The 21411-nt window shown below is 43.3% G+C and overlaps 4 protein-coding genes across 4 annotated transcripts; 2 read left to right on the forward strand and 2 right to left on the reverse strand.

Annotated features, from left to right (window-relative positions):
• Positions 1-226: 226 nt before the first annotated feature.
• EAE98_004746 (uncharacterized protein) lies at positions 227-1340 on the forward strand (the record flags this gene model as incomplete). The annotated part of the gene is made up of 2 exons (XM_038952366.1): positions 227-328; positions 393-1340. The coding sequence occupies 2 exons, from the start codon at positions 227-229 to the stop codon at positions 1338-1340; spliced, it is 1050 nt and encodes a 349-aa protein (XP_038811016.1).
• Positions 1341-2253: 913 nt separating this feature from the next.
• EAE98_004747 (uncharacterized protein) lies at positions 2254-3413 on the reverse strand (the record flags this gene model as incomplete). The annotated part of the gene is made up of 6 exons (XM_038952367.1): positions 2254-2487; positions 2557-2898; positions 2969-3042; positions 3090-3146; positions 3204-3347; positions 3401-3413. The coding sequence occupies 6 exons, from the start codon at positions 3411-3413 to the stop codon at positions 2254-2256; spliced, it is 864 nt and encodes a 287-aa protein (XP_038811017.1).
• A 2383-nt stretch (positions 3414-5796) lies between these two features.
• EAE98_004748 (uncharacterized protein) lies at positions 5797-15053 on the reverse strand (the record flags this gene model as incomplete). Its single annotated transcript, XM_038952368.1, has 9 exons — positions 5797-5816; positions 5910-6870; positions 6920-8375; positions 8425-12922; positions 12970-13307; positions 13363-14760; positions 14814-14853; positions 14921-14965; positions 15020-15053. 9 exons carry the CDS (start codon positions 15051-15053, stop codon positions 5797-5799), a joined length of 8790 nt encoding a protein of 2929 aa, XP_038811018.1.
• Positions 15054-15617: 564 nt separating this feature from the next.
• EAE98_004749 (uncharacterized protein) lies at positions 15618-21049 on the forward strand (the record flags this gene model as incomplete). The annotated part of the gene is made up of 7 exons (XM_038952369.1): positions 15618-15807; positions 15873-16499; positions 16594-16827; positions 16880-20416; positions 20466-20621; positions 20672-20940; positions 20999-21049. 7 exons carry the CDS (start codon positions 15618-15620, stop codon positions 21047-21049), a joined length of 5064 nt encoding a protein of 1687 aa, XP_038811019.1.
• Between the last annotated feature and the right edge of the window lie 362 nt (positions 21050-21411).

Genomic DNA, 21411 nt, shown 5'->3' on the forward strand with positions numbered 1-21411 from the left:
AAATGGCTCGAGCGTTTTTTGGAAAATCTGGGGTCAATGCCTTTGATCCCATTCCCAAATTTATTATTTAATAAGGACTATTCATCCCCCAACATATATCATATCTACCATCATCATAACAAATATACCCCACTACCTCAAGTAACATACATTTCTCCCAGATCATACATATACAACTCGTCAATATTGGCACCATCTCTCCGCCAAGTATTTACACCCGATCAAGATGTTCCGACGAACACTCTTGAGATCTGGATCGCCCATCATCTGGAGACCACATCGTGTAAATTTCCATAGGAATATGCAGAGTCTACCCAATCTACAACAGGCTAGTATCTCTATATTATAATTGTTGCAGGTTCCACATGATATTATACTAACAATGATTACAGCAGGGAAATACAGCTGATGGATCAGCCAATCATTCGGGAGGCCAGGATTCCACTTCTCCTCAAGATCAAACGGTCAGTCTTCTTTTGAATCAGCCAAAGGGAAATACACTCACGAACCATGGCTATTCCCACGATATAAACAGCATCACGGTCAAAGAGATGCTAAGCGAGAGGGAGTCAAGACTACAGAAATTGGAATACAATTCTCAATTTTGTAAAAAGAAACTGGACGATATTCAGTTAAGCCAACAAAAATTGAAAGACGATATCAAGATATTACAAACTTATAGAGACCGAGAATATGCTGGAGGGGTGGTTAGCATAAGGAATCAACTGGCTCAGATGTTTCTCCGCACGACGCAAATTGTACAACGTAAACAGCAAATTGCTAATCCAATCGATATACGAGTCAATGTATACGATCAAAACGAATTAGCATACGACGTCAATTTGTCAACAACAATAAATCAAGCTGACATGCACCCTGACTACTTTGATATCTGTTTAGATACGGTTTTCGGAGCACCAAAGAATCACATCAAAATTTTACTTGAATGGGATAAGACTGGTGAAAATCAAGTTTACAGCATTTTAAGTGACCATGGAGAAGCTTGGCACAAGGGTTTTGCCAACACCTGTCCAGCGCCTTTCAGAGACTGGCTGGAAGCAATATATTGTCTTCATCATTACGAATCAAATATGCTCCCTGGTGGTTCTTCTCTCGACCATATGCTCCCTGGTGGTTCTAGTCTCGAATATATTCGGATGCAAAAGGAGGGAGTTGAGGAATGTTTTCAAGAATGGAACGAAGCTTACACGACGGATAGGTCAAACTACGGAAAGAAACGAAAGGAATGTCAAAAAATAATTACAGAGGATTACAGGAAGAGAGGATTAATCCCACGAATCAAGAAGAATTTATTCCATGGGGTGAAGTTGGATAAATAGAAAAGTGTTCGGAGAACGAAGACCAAGAGGGGAGGAGGGAGATTCTAGATGCTTCTTATTGCGAAGTTGAAGTTGAAGGATCAGGAGACTAGAAACTTAGTCATAGGATTGGGCAAATTTAGGACATGGGTGATTGGAGCTATTTGCAAGCTCACCTACCTGATATAAATGATAAAAAAACATTTCACCTCTCACATCGTGCTAAGAGAACTTCCAAAAATTTCAGATCTTGCATGGGTGATTTATATAGTCTCACACAAACTTGTGAAAGAACTTTTGAGAATCCAAGTCGTGCATGTTGGCTTCAAACTCTTGAAATACATAAAGATCGGTGTAAAAATTGAGAAGGCTAGGCTACAGCGGATACGGATACTTCGCCGCTAGATGAGTCCAAATCATAACTAGAGACACCGAACCAAGAAAAGATGTTTGAGGTTGTGAGAACTTGTTAGCGTATCATGAGAATCTCATTGCAACGGAGGGACTATCAAATTTCATGGTAATGTATGGACGAATCTTGGATTGCCATAGTAAATTGAAATGTCTAAAAAGTTTCATCAGGTCTATCTGCATAAATAGACTAATCATTGAGAGGATTGAACCCACTTCCAATGCGTCTTGATTTTATTCAAATATAGAGCGCCCACAACTAATCTGCTTGTGAGAAACACTGAACACCCTGATCGAACCCCGAAAGTATTGTCAGAAGGCCGTGAAAGATTTATTAGCAAACTAAACGCCAGACCTGAAATCTTCAATATCATTTCCACTGTCTTACCCAACCTAAATGTATAAATTCTAATAAACTGCGCTGAAACAAACGTCCTCCTCTTGAATTTCTCTATTCATCCCAATGTATTCACCCAAAGTATTCATTCCCATACAACCATTAATATTCATCCCTAATCAACACTCACTTCCGTGAACTCAGATCTTGCAAGCTGGATCCACTCAGAGGAAGATGCGACTTTTCTCTCTGTTGTCTCCATCCGACATTCGTCAAGAATTTCGCAGGATGATATACATTGAACAGAACCAAAACCGGCAGCATCAATGCGGCCTCAAAGACATAGAAATTCCATTCGTGAACCGAGAGATACCCATCGAAGCCGGTTGTGAACTCTACCATTCTGTATATCGAACGAGCCTGGCTATGTGTTAGCACTCAAACTTTGACGCGCTCGAGATAGTAAGGGAGAACGTGGGGTGAACTTACAAAGATCAGCCCACTAGCAATGTTAATCGCCATCAACAATTTCTTCCACTGTCTATCCGGCCATGAACTTTCGAATTTCTTTGAGAGGAAATGGAATCTCAAAGAAATGACTAAGAAAAATCCAAAGCATACTAATTGGATAACCAGACCAACTTTCATAACATTATAACCCCGTTGAACAACCTTTGGATCTTTGGAAGTGGCGGAGGTGGCGCCGAATACTTGGATCAAAAAGGCGACGATGTCGCAAGTTACGAAGATGGGTGTCATCCAGCGGGGTGGTACCCAGAGGTTCTTGACGTTTCGGAAGGAGGAGGGAGTGATGTGGAGAATTACCCGGCCCTGGGGTGATGTTAGACTGGCTTCATGGAAAACAGTATGATGAACAAGATGGAGAGAGACAAGGACGTACCATTGCCATGTAGCAAGACGCAGCCATAAGCGCAGGCGCGAGGAAAATGAGAACAAATTGAACAATGTATGCGTCTGGTTCGTTAGCATCTGAACTATACATGCCGTGCTTCTTTACTCACTTCTGTTAGTTGTGTCATATACCGAGACTACTCGACCTATGTACCCGACAGACTCCACTGTTGGGTATTAGCATTGTACTTCTAATCTTTTATCTAGGATGTAGTAAGACTTACTAGCTGCCGCTAGTACCATGAACAGCCAGAACCAACTTTTGAGCCAGATGTACTGGAAAAGTGTGTATATAAAACTGCCTGTGTATAAGATGGCAAAAGCAATCGCGGCCCCCTTTGATGGGTCGTAGTCGTAATAACTAGCATCTGTGAGATGGATGTGAGCTTTTGAAGACCTGTCTTGCTTTGGAGAAACCTACTTTTGCTAGACATCTTCACACAGAATGCTCTAAGTACTAGAGACAAAACAAGAAGGGTTATAGTTTTTTTGTATATAATGATCTGAAGAGTTCTGAATATTCAAATCTAACTTCGATATCGAAATTTCACAGTGTTGAAAATCCCTGAAAGTAACGAGCGATTAAAGCAAAAATTGGTGAAAAATCAGAACTGTAAAAATAACCTATTATAGAGAATCTGATAAATAACGATAAAAAAGGGATCGGAGGATAAGATATTCATTTTCCAAATACCTATCTTAAATCAATCAAAGCTCAAATCCATGCAGGAGAACATGTCAATATGCATATATCAACAGCATGCCTCGTGTTAACCGAGCTACCCTTTCATTCTGACACAGCCCACTCCCATCCCATGCGTTGACGCGTCCGAACTTCCTGGTTACCCTTTTGGGAACCATGTGAGATGAATCTCGTATCTAGCGAGATCCGATAGGTCAAAGCACATTCGCGAAAAGACCTCGGGAAACCATCATTTGTTTCGCGTCCAGTCACCTTCTAGAATTCGATAGGCAGGTGCCAGAAAAAGCATCTCGATTGATGGGATTGTATGAGCAGTGTGAGGACCCGTAAGGCTGACACATGGAATGAGACAATGAGACTCCGCCCCCTTTGGTAATTTTGTTTTCCTCGCTTACACGAGAGATGTGGGCTGAGAAGCCCTTGCCAGACGGACATCGGGAGCGGACCATGAGTGTCTCCCAAACCCGCCTTTGTGTATCTCCGTCCCGGTACCGAAAAACACGGTTCATGATTGGTTGTGGAGCAGCACTGCAGAGAATTTTATTCAGGCTATCGTATGCTTGAAGGGGTTGTCGATTCTGGACCCACAAACCAATGACAGGGTCCAACGACAGGGTCCGTACGAACCAATAGTCATTAATTGGGAAGAAAGATTGTGATGTGAGAATAACTTTTTTGGCATCTCATTCGCGTCGAGATAGAAGGCGAGATTCCATAAAAGTCTGAGAAAACCAGGTTGTAGAAATCAATGATGCCTTTCAAGTCAACATAGGAATTTGCCCTAGGTTGATAATGTATATAGGGTGTATGAATTCCTTGCTAGATATGTACAACGCACCTCGTAGCAAATGGTCAAATCGAATGGGACAATTCCTTTGAATTGTTAGCACTAATACTCTTCTCGAGATATTGAAATAATCGATGAGCAAAGCAGTTTAACCAAGCCAGAGCAGAGCCGTTATATGGAAGTTTCAATATCCATCAGAAACTCGATACTTGAGAGTGAATATAAATATCCTGACAGGACCAATAAAATACTTATCCTAGCAGTGATACCGAGATTACATATACAAGAGCGAATATGGGGTTCGGGTTGAGACGCAGGTCTTGATCCAGCCAATAGAAAGCCTATCCGATTCGTATAAGACATGCAACAAAAGAAACCGGCATATGAAAGAGTGAATCTGGAGTATCAAGGGCGGACCAATGCATTTCCAGTACTGTAATGCGTATCCGAAGTCACGAATCTCGAGTACTGCCTGCGTCTTGTTTGAATGGAATCAAAATGAATGATACACGAGCATACGTCTGAATGGAATATCTGAAACCAATCGTGCAGCTTCTATTCAGAAATTCCGTGAATAATGTGTGCAAAATTTGTACATAAGAAGTGCTTGCTCTTTTCTTTCTAGACAAACGATTCATAAAACTACACCCTACTACAAGCATCTCCGCAAAGAACAATCCATCAACGTACACCCTACTACAAGTATCTTCGCAAAGAACAAATACATACAAGCACCACATCAAAACAACTTGCATCTCCAATACAACATGGCGCTTTGGTATTGCTCCAGTTGCAAAGCCATCCTGCTTACCGGCGACGAAATACCTATCTGCAACACATGCAATATTCCAATGACCAGTCAGCCGGCCGACTGTTACTTTGAGATCTTGGGAGGAAGAGAATTATGGCTGAACGGAAGGGGCGCATTTAGGGGAGATGGGAACGAAAAAAGACTCTTCAATATTCAATTCTAGAGGTTTCCTGGTGATACCTAGTCAGTGCAATACGACACCCTATTCTGACCTCAAGGGTCAAGGATGCTTTGTTCCATCGTTAGATTTAAGTTCATTACATCGAAGTGAATGAATATTATTTGCGAGGCGGTTGACAGTGCACTTTAAAAGTGGTGATTTCCGTCCGCCAACTTCTCACAAATCAAAAAATATTCATTATTTCCGCTTCATATAAATCATTGAAATGATGACTATCTATCGCAGATCTTATTTTGGAGAGATTCGCTAATCTATAGCACCAAGCTATGCCCGCTAATAAAGTAATTGAGATTATGAACATTTCCCGCAAATATGATAGACAGCTTAGCTACCCTCTACGCGTATGCAGCCCAACCTATATATATTAATTAGCGTTTGTTACGAATAGATAATATCAGCATGTAAGATGAAGATATGGGAGAGACGGCGGGAGTGGGATAGAACATACCTGAATACAACACTGCCAGATTCTTCTCATCCCTCGCTTGATTGATCAAATCATTGACTGTGGCCTCTACACTTAACGTTTTTGACAATTTCTTGTTGACCACGGTCAGAGCTTTATCAGCTTCACTCGGTTGGTTGACAGTTAACCTTTCACCACCTCTCTCATGTCCCATACCAGGTTCCGGCGCAACACTTTGCGCCACCTGCAATTTTGCAAGTCGCACGGGTGATATAGACCAGCTGTACAATGGATCATATCGTAGAACATCAAGAATAGTCATGATACTATAAACTTCCTTGCGCAAAGCGGAAAGAGTGAATTCGCAGCAGCGTCTGAATACACCTTCGGTTTCTGTTATGCCCATTCCGTCGACAATATCGCGGGTGAGACGGAAAGGTACCAATTCTGGGACCGGAAGAACCCGACCCATTTCAAAAGCCACACCAAGATCAATATGTACTACTTCACCACTCTCAAAATCAAGAAGAATGTTGTGACCATGCCTGTCGCCCAATCCGAGAACGTGACCTAGAATCGATATAGCAGCTGTGCTACGAGTGTATGCTAGACGCTTGGTGAACCATTCGTCAGGATCGTTAAAATGCTCTGTAAAGAAGTAATGCATAACGGGACGAAAACGATCGATGACCCATCTATATTTCTTGATTCGTACTTCTGTTGGTTGACCTTGGACTTCCCCAATCTCTTTGCGACATGCATTCCCTTTTAGATCTTTTGGATTGAAGCGCTCATGTGCTGGCATGAGATATTCATGCAAGGGAATTGTGTTCGGCACAAATTCAATGACTCCAGCTATGGACGTCAATGGTAGGACTTTGTAGGTTCTGATGCTGAGGTTTCTTTGTCGAGTAGCTCTGTTCGTTTTCAAGAGTTCACTGACTTGAGCAAATACCTGTTCCATGATGGCATCTTGGCGCAGATCATCATTGCCACCTTTTACCTAATATATGTTAGCTAAAATAGTGAAATGCAATATGTCGAATACTTACCAATTGTTTAAATCGCGCTCCATTATCCGCCACAGCAGTGATGATTTTCGGTGCACTTACTCCTGATGCTATACTCATCTGTGACTCGAATTTGACCATTTTTGGCACCTTAGAATAATCTTTATCTGCGCGAAGATTTATTTGTATTGTCGGAGGAGGTATTGGGTACTTCTTTAGAATGTTGTTGAGTCTCAAACCCGAGGGGGAATCTTTCATCGAGAGCTTTTTGCCTGTTTTGTACTTCTGATCATCTTTCTCGCCCGCAAGCTGAGTATATGGCTGGATAACATAATTCAACGCATTCCAAATTGCCCGCGAGCTCTCAGCTCTTTGTAGTTGCTCAGAAACCTTGAGAGTTGCCTTATTTCTCGAGATAGCTACTTCATCCTTGGTATTTGGCCGACTGTGAGATCCAGCATATATTTGGTACATACCGTGGTATGGATGATCCATACAGATCCGTAGAACTAGACCGAAGAGATGCTGCTGAAATTTTGAGTCATTTTCGAGTAACCGAGAACTGAGCTGGTTCATGAGCGTAGCAAATTTTCGACTAGGCACCTTGGGTAAAACTTTGGCTACAGCTTCATTGGCAAAGTTCTCTGCAGAGTTTTCAAGCCATAGAGCGGTGAAACGTAGCGCATTACTATCATGATTATCCGAAGCAGCTAATGAGAGAAGGTAATTCTCCAGGCATTGGCGTAGAAATTCGTCCCTGTTGGAGCAATGGCGGCGATATTCTCGCTCATCTAGTCCGAGCCACGTCTTGGCTTTCTTGAGATAACTTTGATGTCTTTGTCTCTCTGTTGAAGATGTTGCATTCTTCAAAAGTTCCTCGTAGTCAGCGACATCGTTAGATCTCATCTCGCTTAACTTCTTCATTCGCTCTAAATCTTCCAAACTATCAGGGTCCTGCAGTTGTTGATCACAAAATACGGCAAATTGATGGAAAACTTTCGCAGCTTCATAGCCATCGGAACCTTTCAAGTCCTTGAGAGCAGGTTTTAGGTATCTCTCAATGATTCGATCAGGCTTCTCAAGTCTGGCTTCGGAAACTTGGTAACCAATCTTTGATAAGAGATCAGGACGACCAACAGATATAGTCTGCGATTTCAGGAAGGATGCATTATCCAAAGCTCGTAATATACCTATTGAGGACGTCATTTCACCTTGCTCCCACAAGGCATTTGCGGTCTCCATATGAACGGCAGCTTCAATGTTTAAACCAAGAGACTGACACGGTTTGATAAGATCAATCAAAGAAGTTGTCAGAGATAGAGATTCTTGTAAGGCGCCGTGGTCACGATTTAGTGATGAAGCCATGAGGGCAACATGTACCTCGACTAGTCTTGTATCTTTGGAGGAGAGATTGAGTATGTCTCGAAGACGCGGTTGCTGGCTTAAGGTGCTTAAAGTTGTCCCCCGACAAGAAATCAACTGACTAATGTCATCAAACCTATCTTTGTATTAGTTATGATTACGGTAGAGTGTGTAAGAATTTTTACCTCCCCGTCTTCATCCATTCGGAACGATTCCGAAACCTTGATAGAATCTGTTCAAACTCTTCGGATCCCCGAGAGCTGAGTACTTCATCCATCTCGGAAAGAGCCGCTAGGGTTCTAAGAGATTCGTGAAGAGCACTGGCGCTAAGGTCATCTCGCACGAGTCGTTCCATTGTCCCCTCAAGTCCTTCGTTGATTACTTTCATGAAGGATCCACGGTCTGTAGCAACATGAGCCGATTGGAAAGCCTTATAGAGAGTGACTGAGTGATTATCGCTGGTAGGAACAGGAATATCCCATTGTTCTAGTTTACGTGCGGTGCGAAACATAGAATCTAAAGACGTGCCAGCTATTCCAGAACCCTGCTGTGCTTGTAACAGAGAGTGAGAAAGACCACTGAGGCTAAGCATGTCTAATGCACTAACAAGAGACTGCGCATCCCGGGCAGCTCTAGGATCTCGCTGCTTAACGTGGCTGTCATATTGCGCACCTCTAAAAGCAAGACTTTTGGGCCCATCTTTCTCATATTCCAGTCTCGCTAATATGGTGCTTAAACTAGCTGTTTGCTGCACTCCGTAATATAGATCTGGATCATCAATGTTTTCAAAAATTGCGAGAAGTAAGTCTGTGGGTATCTCGGGGATCTCACCGCCATCTTTGGTCGTCGAAGACCGTCTAGAAGATTTTACTGGGATCAAATGGTGTTCTTCAACAAACATCAAAGCCGTTTTAAACATTCCACAATGTATGGCGGCTGTGGCGACTTTGAGGTAGTCAAGATCCAGCCAATGCAGACGATCCGCTGAAGACTTCTCGTGAGGCAGAGGTTGCGTCCGTAAGTACAAAATCGAATTAATTATAGCCTTTAGATTGTTCCTTTCGACGGATTGTCCTCTGGAGAACCACACCGCAAATGCATTGGATATTTGATTACGGTTATTCTTTTGTGCAGGCGAATCTGTAGAGAGCACGAGGTGAAGGATGAAAGGAAATGCTTGATTGGCAAAGTCTGGCACGTTTCGAAGAACTGGTGCTAAGGCGCACAGTATGGGATCTTTAGGGACAGCTCTGACCAATGCAATAGAGAGATCTCTTAACCAATTAGGAGAAAGAATGCAATCTGCCTCGAGATGTTTCCTTAAGCTATCCTTATCATCTGTGGGTCCTGCCATCTCACATGGAGGAACAGGATAAGGATTCCACGCTGACGCTTCAAATACTGGGGGCGATAGAATTTGACGGCCAATCTCCAAAATATGCGCGTCTGAAGTTGTAACAATGATACGCAAAGCCGTTTCGACAATTCCCACCGTCGAACCATTATCCCCCAAGATCAACGATTGTAAAAGACTCAATATACATGCTCTTGAGGAAGAACTGACTTTGGATGATATTTTCAGTTCCTTGATTTTTGACAAAGTGGATTCTTGCAAAAGCTCCTGGTGCACATGCCCAGTAGCCGCAAAAGCTCTTCCGAGAACCCGCGCAGCCCAAGACATATATTGTTTGTTGGAAGAATTCCCTCTGCAGGACTTCCATACAACAGCAGCCATTCCTTCAGCAGCTGCATCCTCACCGTATATATCACTCCGGTAGGAGGCAGGGCATTCAAACTCGGAGCATAGCATACTGAGCGCGAGCTTCCGAGCAGGCAGAGTCAGTAACGCGCCTCCATTTTTTTCGTCCTCTAGTAACCGGTCCAGTAGTGTACTCTCTATTGTTCCTCTTTCAGCATTTCCAATTGCTCGAATCTCCTGGGCAGAGGCAACGAGAGCTTTGAAACTCGAACTCAGAGACCCCGCCAGAACAGGAGATTCATAACGTGAGGCGTAATTCCCAACCCAGAGGTGAAATTTCTGGGCTTTGGACATTGTCGCTTGGTGTTGACTTTCTTGGGTTGTGCTAGATCTACGCTCCTGCATGAATACGCGCAGAGATCCGAGTATTGAAAGGGTAATACTTGCAACAAAAGATGGGGACAGCTTTAGATACTCAGAACCATGACTCAGCAGATATTGTAGAATGCCAATAGCATCATCAGCACATTCAGGATCGTTGAGAAAGGGCCTAATGGATCTTAGAAGCATTTCTAGAGGATAACCTTCGGTTACAGCGTTTCCGGCAAGCGAGATAAGAACACGAAGTTTTCGCAACACCGAGCAAGCATGTAGCGAACCAAGTGCAGGGTGAATAGTCTTCAGTAGTCTTCTAGCAATGAAAGCTACTAAGCTTGGGGTGTATAGATCGCCTGCCTCATGCACTGTTCTCTTACACAAGAGTTTGATTTCGTGAAAGAGGTACTTTGCCTTGAATGCAGGTTGCTGATTGGGAGGCAAAATCATCTCAGACGAGCTCAGAGATTTGATCTCTCCCATGATTTTTGCGGCATATCCTAAGCTCTCCTCTTTTGCAAATGACTTTTCCACATGTTGCTCTTGATCTATAACATTAAACAGGGTTGCAAGTATATCTGTGAAATGCAGATTGACGCATTCCAGGTACAGTTCCTCACCGAGGCAGGTTTTCAGCCGATGCTCACCTTTATGTTTCTTGCCACTCAAAGGTGATATGCTTATCTCGTTAGCAATACAGTATGCCGTGACTTTGGCAAAGCATTTCTCAAGCAGTTTGACAACAGGAATCTTCAACAATTCAGCGAGGTGTTCTAGCTGAGCATCATCACCCCGCATCATTATCAAAGCGGAAACCTCTTCCTGAACGGATGCCAATAAGTCGCCGAGAGCGGCGAAGCCAAAGATTTGGTATGGTATATCCTCTATTGCCTCTGCCTCGAGCCAAGTATAGAGTATTTGAGGCGCAAACAATGCGAAGAGCTCCTGCGGACAGTCTACTGCGAGCGCAGAAGCAACATCGAACAAGCACCGAGTAGCATGTCGAATAGTACCTGGAATTCTACCCGGAATTTCGAAAATATGATAAATGCATCTTCGCAGAAGAGTTGACCAACGGGAAGCTAGTTTTGCCAGGACGTAAAGTCGAAACGCGATACCTTCCCACAATTCTGGTGCAGAAGGTAAAAGTGCAAGCACATCTACAAAGATTTTGTCATGCTCCTTCAGCGTAAAGAGTTCGAATATTGTCGAAATCTGGTCGCCAATGAAGAATTTAGTAGCAGTATTGCCTTTCTCTAGGAGCTCCAATAGACTTGTACGCGGTGAGGGCTGAGAAGGGGCATTTCCATAGTTTTGATTTGCTCGCAGTAGTTGTAATAGCAGATTAACAATGCCTAGCTGCACGATTGTGGAATCGGCGTTTCGCCGGATCCGAAGTATAAACCAATCATACAATTGCTTAGCGTGATTCACAAAAGAATTCTGCTCTTCCATTGACCAAAAAGGTAAAAGTCCTATCATTACGTCCAAGCATGCGCACATTGCAACTTCGCTGGCAAGGAAATCATCTGATGAAAGAATTTGTCCCACGCGCTCGAATATGCGATATGCATCTGTCTCATTCAGAATGAGATCTGACTCAAGCATACTGCGCATAAGTGGACGACACGAGAGTAGTTCTTCATCCTTCATAGAGACCAGCTCTTCAACAAAAGAATTTGATACCGCACAGCTTTCAGAAGACTCGTTCAGGTCGGCGGCCAACATCAGTCGACCTATTGTATCTATATAAAAGGACGAAGAACTCATTTCCAGCGCCATGGCTCGCCTAGGAATGTTCAATTTTTGTGCTTCCGTTGACAAGTGACTTCTCTGGCTAGAAATCTCATCGTCGATATCCATGGGATCATCATCACGCTCTGGAATTGACTCTTCGGCTAAACGGCGACTTTTGATATATCCCGAGATATGGGATAGAAACTGCAGCAGTTGAGATTTGTGTTCCGCGACATGCTTGAATTGAGCAGTATCGCAAGGAGGTAGATGGGGTTGGATTGTTTGCAAGATAGTATGGACAAACTCTTTGGTGGCGTGAAAGTCTTTAGCATCTGATCGTCTGAGGTATTCCAATAACTCATCGCTCAAGTCCCGGAGGTCATTCCTTAGAAGAGATAATGGCTCTAAATTAGCGTTGGCAAAATGTGGTAGTAAATGAAGACTCGTGATACATGTATTTAATGAGCCTCGATACATATCAGTTGAAACCTGCGATCTTTCCGTATTGAAGCTTCTCCAAGATAGTAGAAGCTCGCTACACTTTGATGACAAGAACTCGAGTATCATTCTCTGGGTAGAACTAAAGTGAGCACTATCCAATCGAAAGATAACATCATCATCAGCCGTAGACTTCGGGCAGTGTTGGCAGGTGAAATCTGCTTCGACGGGTTCATCGGCATCAAGTAGTAAGAGATAACGAAGAACCTTTTCTTTATCTAAGTGTTGTTGCCATGCTTGAAACAGCGCACCTCCTATTTGGCGACTATTTGATTCATCAGACAATCCCGGTAGGCCAAGGCTCGTTCTTATCAATGCAATGATGCTAAAAGGGTGTAAATGTTTCCCATATTGAACAATAAATAATCTGTCAGCTTAATATGTGTCAGCTCTGGTCCGATGAAACAAGCAGACTTCGTACCTGGATTCCATCTTCCGAAAAGCCAACGGATCACATGCTGGCAGGCAGCCAGGCTCGCGCCAGGAGCTTCATTAACCTTAACTTGTAACAAGTGATTAATCAGGAAAATCGACGAGTCACAGAGGACTGGCGGGCCACTGATATCAGCCGTGGTGATGATGGCGTTCACACTGTCTTCAATATCACGATAATCTAAGAGGCATTTGGCATGTATTGTATGGAGTGCTAGAGCAGCAGCACGACAGGTCCCCGCAAAAGTGAGCGCTTTAGCTCCATTATACCAGTGCTGTTTCCAGTCTATTGATGGTCCGTCTGCAGCACATACCTGATAAGTACAACTGTGATTTTGTGGTCAGTTAAACTAAGTCCAGGGATAACATGGTACTGACTGACCTTGCTATACCAAGTAATGCCCATGATGCAATGTTACCACGCTTGTCCAAAGCAAAAATGCTCAGTTGATCCAGTAACTCTTCTAGAGAAGAAGCTGGGAGTTTGCAGTTTTGTAGTACGAATGGAATTAATTGCAAACCGGCCAATAGTACTTTCTGATCGCCGGACTTGAGAGGTTCAAGTAGTCTTTCAGACGATTGCGAGATACGTTGACGCTTTCGTGGATGGTTATCTAAGTCACCTCCTGATTTGGGTTTCACTTGAAGCACGTGCTCTTTGACTCTCACCAATCGTTCTAGGACGGCCAGAGCGAGTAGGTTTGCCCAATTACGCTCGGCCGTGCGATTATTGTGAGATTTCAGTCGGAAGCAATGTAGACGAAAAGGATCGCAGCTTATCTTTCGGGTATTCAAATTTAGAATCTCCACATCGTCCAATTGAAGCTGATCATTGTCTGTTCGCCGAAAGTAATCTGCTCTTAAGGCGTCAAGTAAATCATTCAAATCACTATGAAGCTCGACATCATCATCGTTTATGATATTGCTCTCCAGGTGTAGATGAGTGTAGTACAAACTAATCAGCATTTCATCTCGAACAGAGTTAACCATTTCGTCTTTGTGCAGAGCTTTAACTTGCCAAAATCGACATATCAAAGGAAGCAACTCTCGGCCAATTGAAAACGAAAATGAGGTGTGATCTTCACCGAAACATGACAAAACGATATTAAGGACTGAAAATGCTACTTGATGTAGCTTGCTTACACTCGAAATATGGTACTGCAGCAAGCGCATGATTACGGCGGCCACTCTCTCAACAATTGGAAATGAAGGATTATTGGTAGAATAGAGAAGCGAGAAGAGGATTTGGCAAAGTTCTTCTACGTTGTGCTGAGATACCGAACTTTGTACCCTTGGTATACTCCCAAGCCCAGAGGAAGACCTAGGCAGTGATGGGTGACCAGCCCCATTGCCAGACTGTGAAAGATCTTCACCAGTATCTCCGAGGTACGATTCGATACCCACGATGGAAAGGTCGATGAGTTCGACCCGAAGATTCTTGAGGCTTGCTACAATTGCTGGTTGCCCAAGCAAACAGCCCAGTGCTTTGAGATAGTCACTTAATATCGGCTGACAGTAATCTCTTGTTGATATCGGGATCGTATCAAGAATATGCTCAATCAGAGCGTTGACAGTCGTTTTCTCGAACCTGTGTACTCCAGCAGTCACGATGTAATTTATGGCCTTAGCACATAGTTCCAGCCTAGTGACCGATACTTTCACTGTTGGCCTTTTCGACTTGCCTAAATATTTTCGTTTCTCCTCAATAACAATTTCGAATAAAATCTCGAATAATTTGTCGTATGTCTTGCTTTGAAGTTGTCCATTGATGTGCTGGCCGCTGATGTCTAAGTTAGCTCGCAGCCTTCGATACCAAATGAATGTCTGACTTACATATTAGCAGCCTTATGGGGATAAAACATGTCATTGAGATCTATATCCCGCTGTCAACATCTGTGAATCTGCCAAGTAAGTCCATGGCTTGGATCGAATGGATTTACCTTTCAAAGACTTCGTGAAATCTCCCTTTCTACTCTCCAGGGTTCCTGAGTTTTATTTAACTTTTGTGTCGGCGACTGCCAATCGAGAATCATAATTACCCATAACCTGCCTTAGAGTTATATCTGCAGACATGTTGAGATGAATTGCGACGACACAGGTTTCGACGCATTCCTAGCTTGGAGCTCTCACAACTGTTGTGGATATGGAATATGACGAGCTCGGTGATGTATAAGTAATCTGAGAGGAGCTCCAAATACATTAAGGATTTAGTAAAGATCAATTCAAAAGTAGTTTATAAATTGAGCAGCATCACAATTTTGAGACTCGCAGAAAGTAGACAACACCATGGAACTAAGACATCTTGAAATTTCATCAGTAATTTATTGAACGACTTTTTTTTTTTTTTTTTTTTTTGGTGGTTGGCCTTGGTTACAGTGCAAGTTATGACCTTTCGCGACGCGATTTTTCGTGTGCAGGGACCTATTGTACAGCTTCAAAATTAACATCGCTTGTTTGTTCTATCAAATAATTTTCTATGTGACAACAGGTAGCCCAAATTACTGCTTACAGCATCCGCGACAACGAAACAATTACAACTTGCCATGAAAGGGATACAAATCTACCCCTTTGAACTTTTATGAGTTCTATGCCAGATCGATTCCCTGTGTTCCACGCCTCGGCGCAACCTTCTCAACCATGGCGGAGCAACCCAGTAGTAGCTTGAACGAAATCCAGGCCTTGCATTCAGACCTTCTTGCACTATCAAACTCCCGTCTTTCGAACCTTGACCGATTAGCCATTGAACTGGAAGCTCATATTACAGCCTTTCGTAACCTCCTGAACCAGAAGAATCGAAATGAGCAAAGTCGGCAGAGTATCACAAAGGGTATGTAATTTTCTACAGCCATGAACAACCCGACAAAAACCCCAAAACTAATATAACCATAATAGAAATCTTGGAGCGAGATGGGCAGATATACAAGATGAACGAGGACTTCCAACAGGGAACCTTTCAGCTAGCAGATGAATTGAACCTTGATGAAATTGAAGCTTCCCAAATCTTTTTCGACGCACAAGACGACGCCGATGCGACAGGACGTTCAGTTTTGTCCTGCTCTATAATACGCTTTCATCAGTGGCGAAAGCTTCTGCTGGACTGCTTGCGTCTTACGCTTCAACAAATTGCTGAATTGGAAGGCAATACGGAACAGGAGCAGGAACTGAAGATATTCCTAGAACATATCATCAAAGAAACGATCACTCCAACTACGGCCACTACTATAAACGCAACGAGAAATGCGCCAACGTTCATTTCAAAGTGTATCTCTGCCATGGGTGATATCAGACAGTGGCTTCAAAAGATTTCAGACAAAGTTAGTAGTGCGTCTGTATTAGGGCAGCCATCACAGCCAGAGCTTCTGGAAATCATGGAGTATCAGCGACACAGTCTCATCAAACAACATGAGTTACTAGGCGTCATTATACTCTATTTGGTGAAAGCAGATCGTTCTAGCGTGGAAGATTTCGAACTACTACTTGGAGTCTTGAAGAAAGCGGATAAGTATGATAATGTTTTGGGTAAGCATTGTTTAATTTTGTAATCAGGATCAGAGCTGCTACAAGATGTCGTCTGTTTTACAGCAGTACAATTTTAACTAACAAATTATTACAGTGCATCATTTTCCGGCTCTAGCTGCTTATATTTGGCGCTTTGGTTCTCCGGAAGGTGGATCAACGATACAAGATGCAAGAGCGCTGGACAAGAAGATCAACGTTAAAAACGACCAGAATGCATGGGTATTGCCTTATGCTCATGCCGCATTTCGAGCATGGTGGTTGGCGGAATATAGTGGGTGGTATGTGGAACACCACGATGGATTACCACATGGCATTAATCTTGAAGAAGGTTAGTCATGTATGAACCCTCGCTTCTCCAACTAATCTAACGAAAGCGTCAGAGGCCAAACAGCGATCTCAACAGTTCAACGAGGCTTTGAAAGATGGAGCATTCGATTTCTTATTGTCTCTTTCTGCTGATGTCAAGGCCGCAAGCTGGACAGAACCGTCACGTCAAGGATTTCGGTTGTGGCTACAGAGAAAAGCTCCTCAGCTTTTGTCTGATTCAGTCTCTTTCTCCGATTTCTTCGAAGATCAATTCATGGAGCAACTTCAGACGTTTATTGAAAGTTTCATAACAAACTTGCCAGACGTCTTAAGGAAGTTGAGGATAGATGAGGATGAGCAACGTCAACTCAGTCATGAGCATGAGCACGATCTAGATCTAGAGCGATTTATTATTGTCATCTCTTATGCCTTTGATGGACGCCCAAAAGCTGCTTTGGATGGATTTTGGGATGTTCCAGATGGTGTGTTGATCGGTTTCATGTACTGGGCTTCGCGGCGTGCTTCAACCCCGCTGGTCTCGGCATTTTGTGAAATGCTCCAGTCCATTTCGGGTGATGATGAGTGTGCAACTGCTGCGCACGAATTTCTGCTCGACGAAAGCCCTCAAGCCGGAAAAATGAAACGAGCTCATGCACTCACGTGGAATCAAATATTCAAGGAACTAACGTTTTTCACCAATAAACTTCGGGATCAACCAGTACCACAAGCTCAGGCTTATCGCCATGGGAAGCCAAATCACGACCAAGCAGAACTAGAGCCAGAATCTTATATTATGCTGGAGTCTTATCTCCGCCTCATATCTCAACTCTGTTCGCATAGTGCAGTCGCCAGGCAATTTTTGATGCAGCATCCATCGTATCAGCTCACAGACCTACTTTTCCAACTTGCATCCAGTTCGATACCATCGCGATTCAGAGCTGGTGCTTTCACAGCACTGCGTTCTTTGCTAAGTAACAAAACAAAAGCGGCAGCCGAGTACTTGTGGACAGCTCTTGACATCTGGGTCTCCGGGGGATACGTGCATAATCCCAGCACCCAAAGAAATACAGCTCCTCCGTCCTACGCACCTGACGCAATTCTCCGCAAGTTTGGCACAGGGTTCGAAGAACCAGATTCATTCATCCTACTTCTCCATGCTCTTGTACTACCTTACGAAGAAGATAGTGCCCTACGAGATGGCTTACCATTCCCCGAACTTCTCGGAACTTCCAATCGCATGCCTGGAATAGATCCATATGTCGATTTCGCGGTTGGCCAGGTGTTTGGATCTAAAATGAGTGAGATAATGGATCCCATACAGCTGAGACTGCTACAACTGACGTGTCTTACTTTCATTACAACTTGCTTGGAGACTTTCAATGAAGATCTTGTGATATTTGCAAATCGTTCCAACATATCAGTTGACACAGCTATAAAAACTTCCGATCTACAAACTTACGTTTTATTACATCCATTTTCTAGGGTGATGGAGTGGATGTACAACTCCAGCGTAATGGATGCGATATTTGCTGCAATTCACCAAGACGTTAACGAAGTTGCCAGTGCGGCCCCTGATTCACCATCAATCATGTGTCTCCTCCAAGGGATACGTGCAGTCACCTTGATCATGGATCTGCAACCAACTTACCGAGATATCGTTCGACCTCTAATTAAGCATCAGGCTAGCCATCGGCGCGCCCCGGTTCCAAACACCGCGTACGCATCTTTTGAAGACGGAGTACTCAACCACTTGAGTATCATTCCTGATCTGGGCTTATACTGTAGCTCCGGCAATCCCGAATTGGTGATAGCATCTCTGAAACTGCTTGAGAAGCTTTCTGCCTCGCCACGACTTGCCCCCGCTCCTAAAACAGGTAGCAGAAGGATTGACCGTAATAAAGCAATTGCTGCTCTAGAGGAAAATAATGCAGCGGAGGCTATCTCACGCGTACTCCTGCAAGAGATGGAAGCAAGTATTGATGAGACCCAAGGTCAAACGTCCGATTCATATATCATCAAAGTCCAAATACTAGATTTCCTCATCGCCTGTCTCGAGGCGTGTCCAGGTCAGACTACAATAGCTCATTTACTTCTCGGTTTCCAGTGCAGAGATGATCATTTAGAAGTCGATGTGGATTCGCTTTTCAGCCGTCGGATTTCGCTCTTTCATTCGATATTAAGGTTGGCTAATGACATATCTTTCGAGGGTGAGGGAAACATCTCTTCATGGCTTGTCTCCCTAAGATATAAATGCCTGCGACTACTTAAACAACTATGGCATTCGCCCATTTCATCGAGCCTTGTTATGATAGAGATGCGGGCAAATAATTCATTTTTCGAAATGTTTATCAGACAAACTTTGATTACGCCAGGCTTACTGTGGGATGGCCGAGATCTCGCAGATCCTGAATTTTTGGACGCGACTTCCGCCTCCTGCCTCTCAAACTTTTTAAATCAACGTGCCAACGTCTTGCAATACACATCTGCCGAGTTACGCCAGATAGCACTCGATCATCTGCCTTCTCTGAAGGAGCGAATGTTTAACACACTACTTGGGTCAACAATTGTGGAAGAAGGCCAACAGGTTGATAATTGTTCCGTTTTTGATCTTTTTGACTTCATGGATATACCTTTGAACCAATCGATCGCTCTTGGCTCGTTATCCTGGTTCAAAGATATTGATGTCAGCGCATGTGAGGAGGTCCATACTGATTGCCCTCCATTATTCAACATGATGAAACTTGAAGAGCTTCTCACTTTGCGAAGATCTGAGCTCGCCGCTTTGAAGAGACTTGAAAATCCTCAAGACGTAGTTGCATTCAATAACGAAGCCCAAATGATGTTCAACTACTATTTTATCGATAACAAATTGAAGGAACTGAGAGCAGCTCGGCACAAGGCGCTGCAATCTTGGGTCCAATTATTACTCGTGATGGTAGAGACTATGTCTTACGACGAACCGACCAAGATAGTCTTTGTATTGCAGACTTTGCAAATAATTCTACCTAGGCTAGAAAACTGCCTAGAAAATGCAGCTGATGCGTTAGAGCTAGCTAAACTCACCAAGGCACTCTTGTTCAGCTTGAATCTAGATTCCAACACTTTCAAGGAAGGTGACTTGGGACAAAATTTAAGCGATAAGCTCTTCCATGTGTTCGAATTGTCGCTTAGAGCTATAAACGCCGTTGGGGCTAACGGTTCCTTAAAAGAAATTTTCTACAGTATCAGCTATCGCTATCTTACAGGAACGTCAGAAACTGAAATTCCAGCTATTTCCGAATCAGGTAGCCTCAACGGCGACACGTACCGTGCTGGTCGGAGCAATCAAGCTCCTGCTCCTGCTCTTATTCCTGGGCTACGCAAACCGCATAGTACGCAAACAGTAAAATTGGCTGGTGATCGATTAATAGATATAATCTGTGATGATGCTTTGGTCGGAGAACATAACTGCAGAATTGCAGCATTGCTACTTCTTGGGGCCTTGGTGAAAATGGCTAAACAAGAAAACTCCAATTATATCATTGAATCTCTCAACCGTCTTAACTTCATAAGTATCCTGGTAAACTCCATTAGGGACTTGGCAAGGAGTCTACAAGAGACTTCGCGCGAAGGTAAGATTGTATTCCTCGTTAAAGCTAGACATGTATTAACTTGATGCAGACTCAACCATCCTTCTTTCCGATTTTTATGCTAGATTGGCACTTCTTGTTCACATATCACAAACTCGCTCTGGAGCTACTGCCGTCCTGAATTCGGGCCTATTTTATGCCATATTAGCCTCCGGGCTATTTGCCCTAGATACCGACCTCGAAATTGGTAAGTTACTCCTTCGAGCAGACCCCTATGCATATGCTAAGTATCTTTAGATTTCGAAGACTCGGAGGCAGTCAGTAGGCATTATAGTTTACTTGCGGCAATCATGAGGGTCATTTGTTGTGCTCTCGTAAGTCGTGGCTTGCAGAATGAACAAAGTTTGGACCAAGGGAGGAGATTTCTCGCCGACAACAGAGCTGCCATATTGGCAGTACTTAAGAAGTCTGCCGGACTTGGGACTGGGAGTGATTCCGCAGAGCAGAGCATCGTTGATATATCAGACTCATTCATGCTACTCATGACTATAACTCGCTTTGTCGACGTAAGTTGAAAATTCCTTCTATAGCTTTTATCCTTTCGACCTCTGATAGTTTTGTTAGTTTGAAGAGACAATCATCCAAAAACGACCCACCCTGAGATCTTTCACTTGAGAAAATGAGCTAGGATTGGATATTTTGTGTATCAAGGAGATGTGGGCGGTGATAGAGGAACTGCTCATGATATTGCCTAATCAGAAAGGAAGGATGACTTGGTGCTCATGTATAGAGTTTAGAATGCCAAATATCATGAATTGATCAAATCCTATAATCATCAAATTTCTCGTGTCTGTCAATCTGGAATCTAATATCACCATAACATATCGTCCATGCCATTCTTTCTCTTCTAGCTGTATGAATAGTGGCTTAATTGACCTCCATATTGAACTACCACCATTACCTATTTACAAGTCTCATTCTCATTACGAGTATATCATCCATCAATTGAGCAACCTCGGAATAAAGAAACCCTCTTA

This window comes from Botrytis deweyae (assembly GCF_014898535.1).
Source record: "Botrytis deweyae strain B1 chromosome Unknown BDEW_009, whole genome shotgun sequence".
Taxonomy (NCBI): Eukaryota; Fungi; Ascomycota; class Leotiomycetes; order Helotiales; family Sclerotiniaceae; genus Botrytis; species Botrytis deweyae.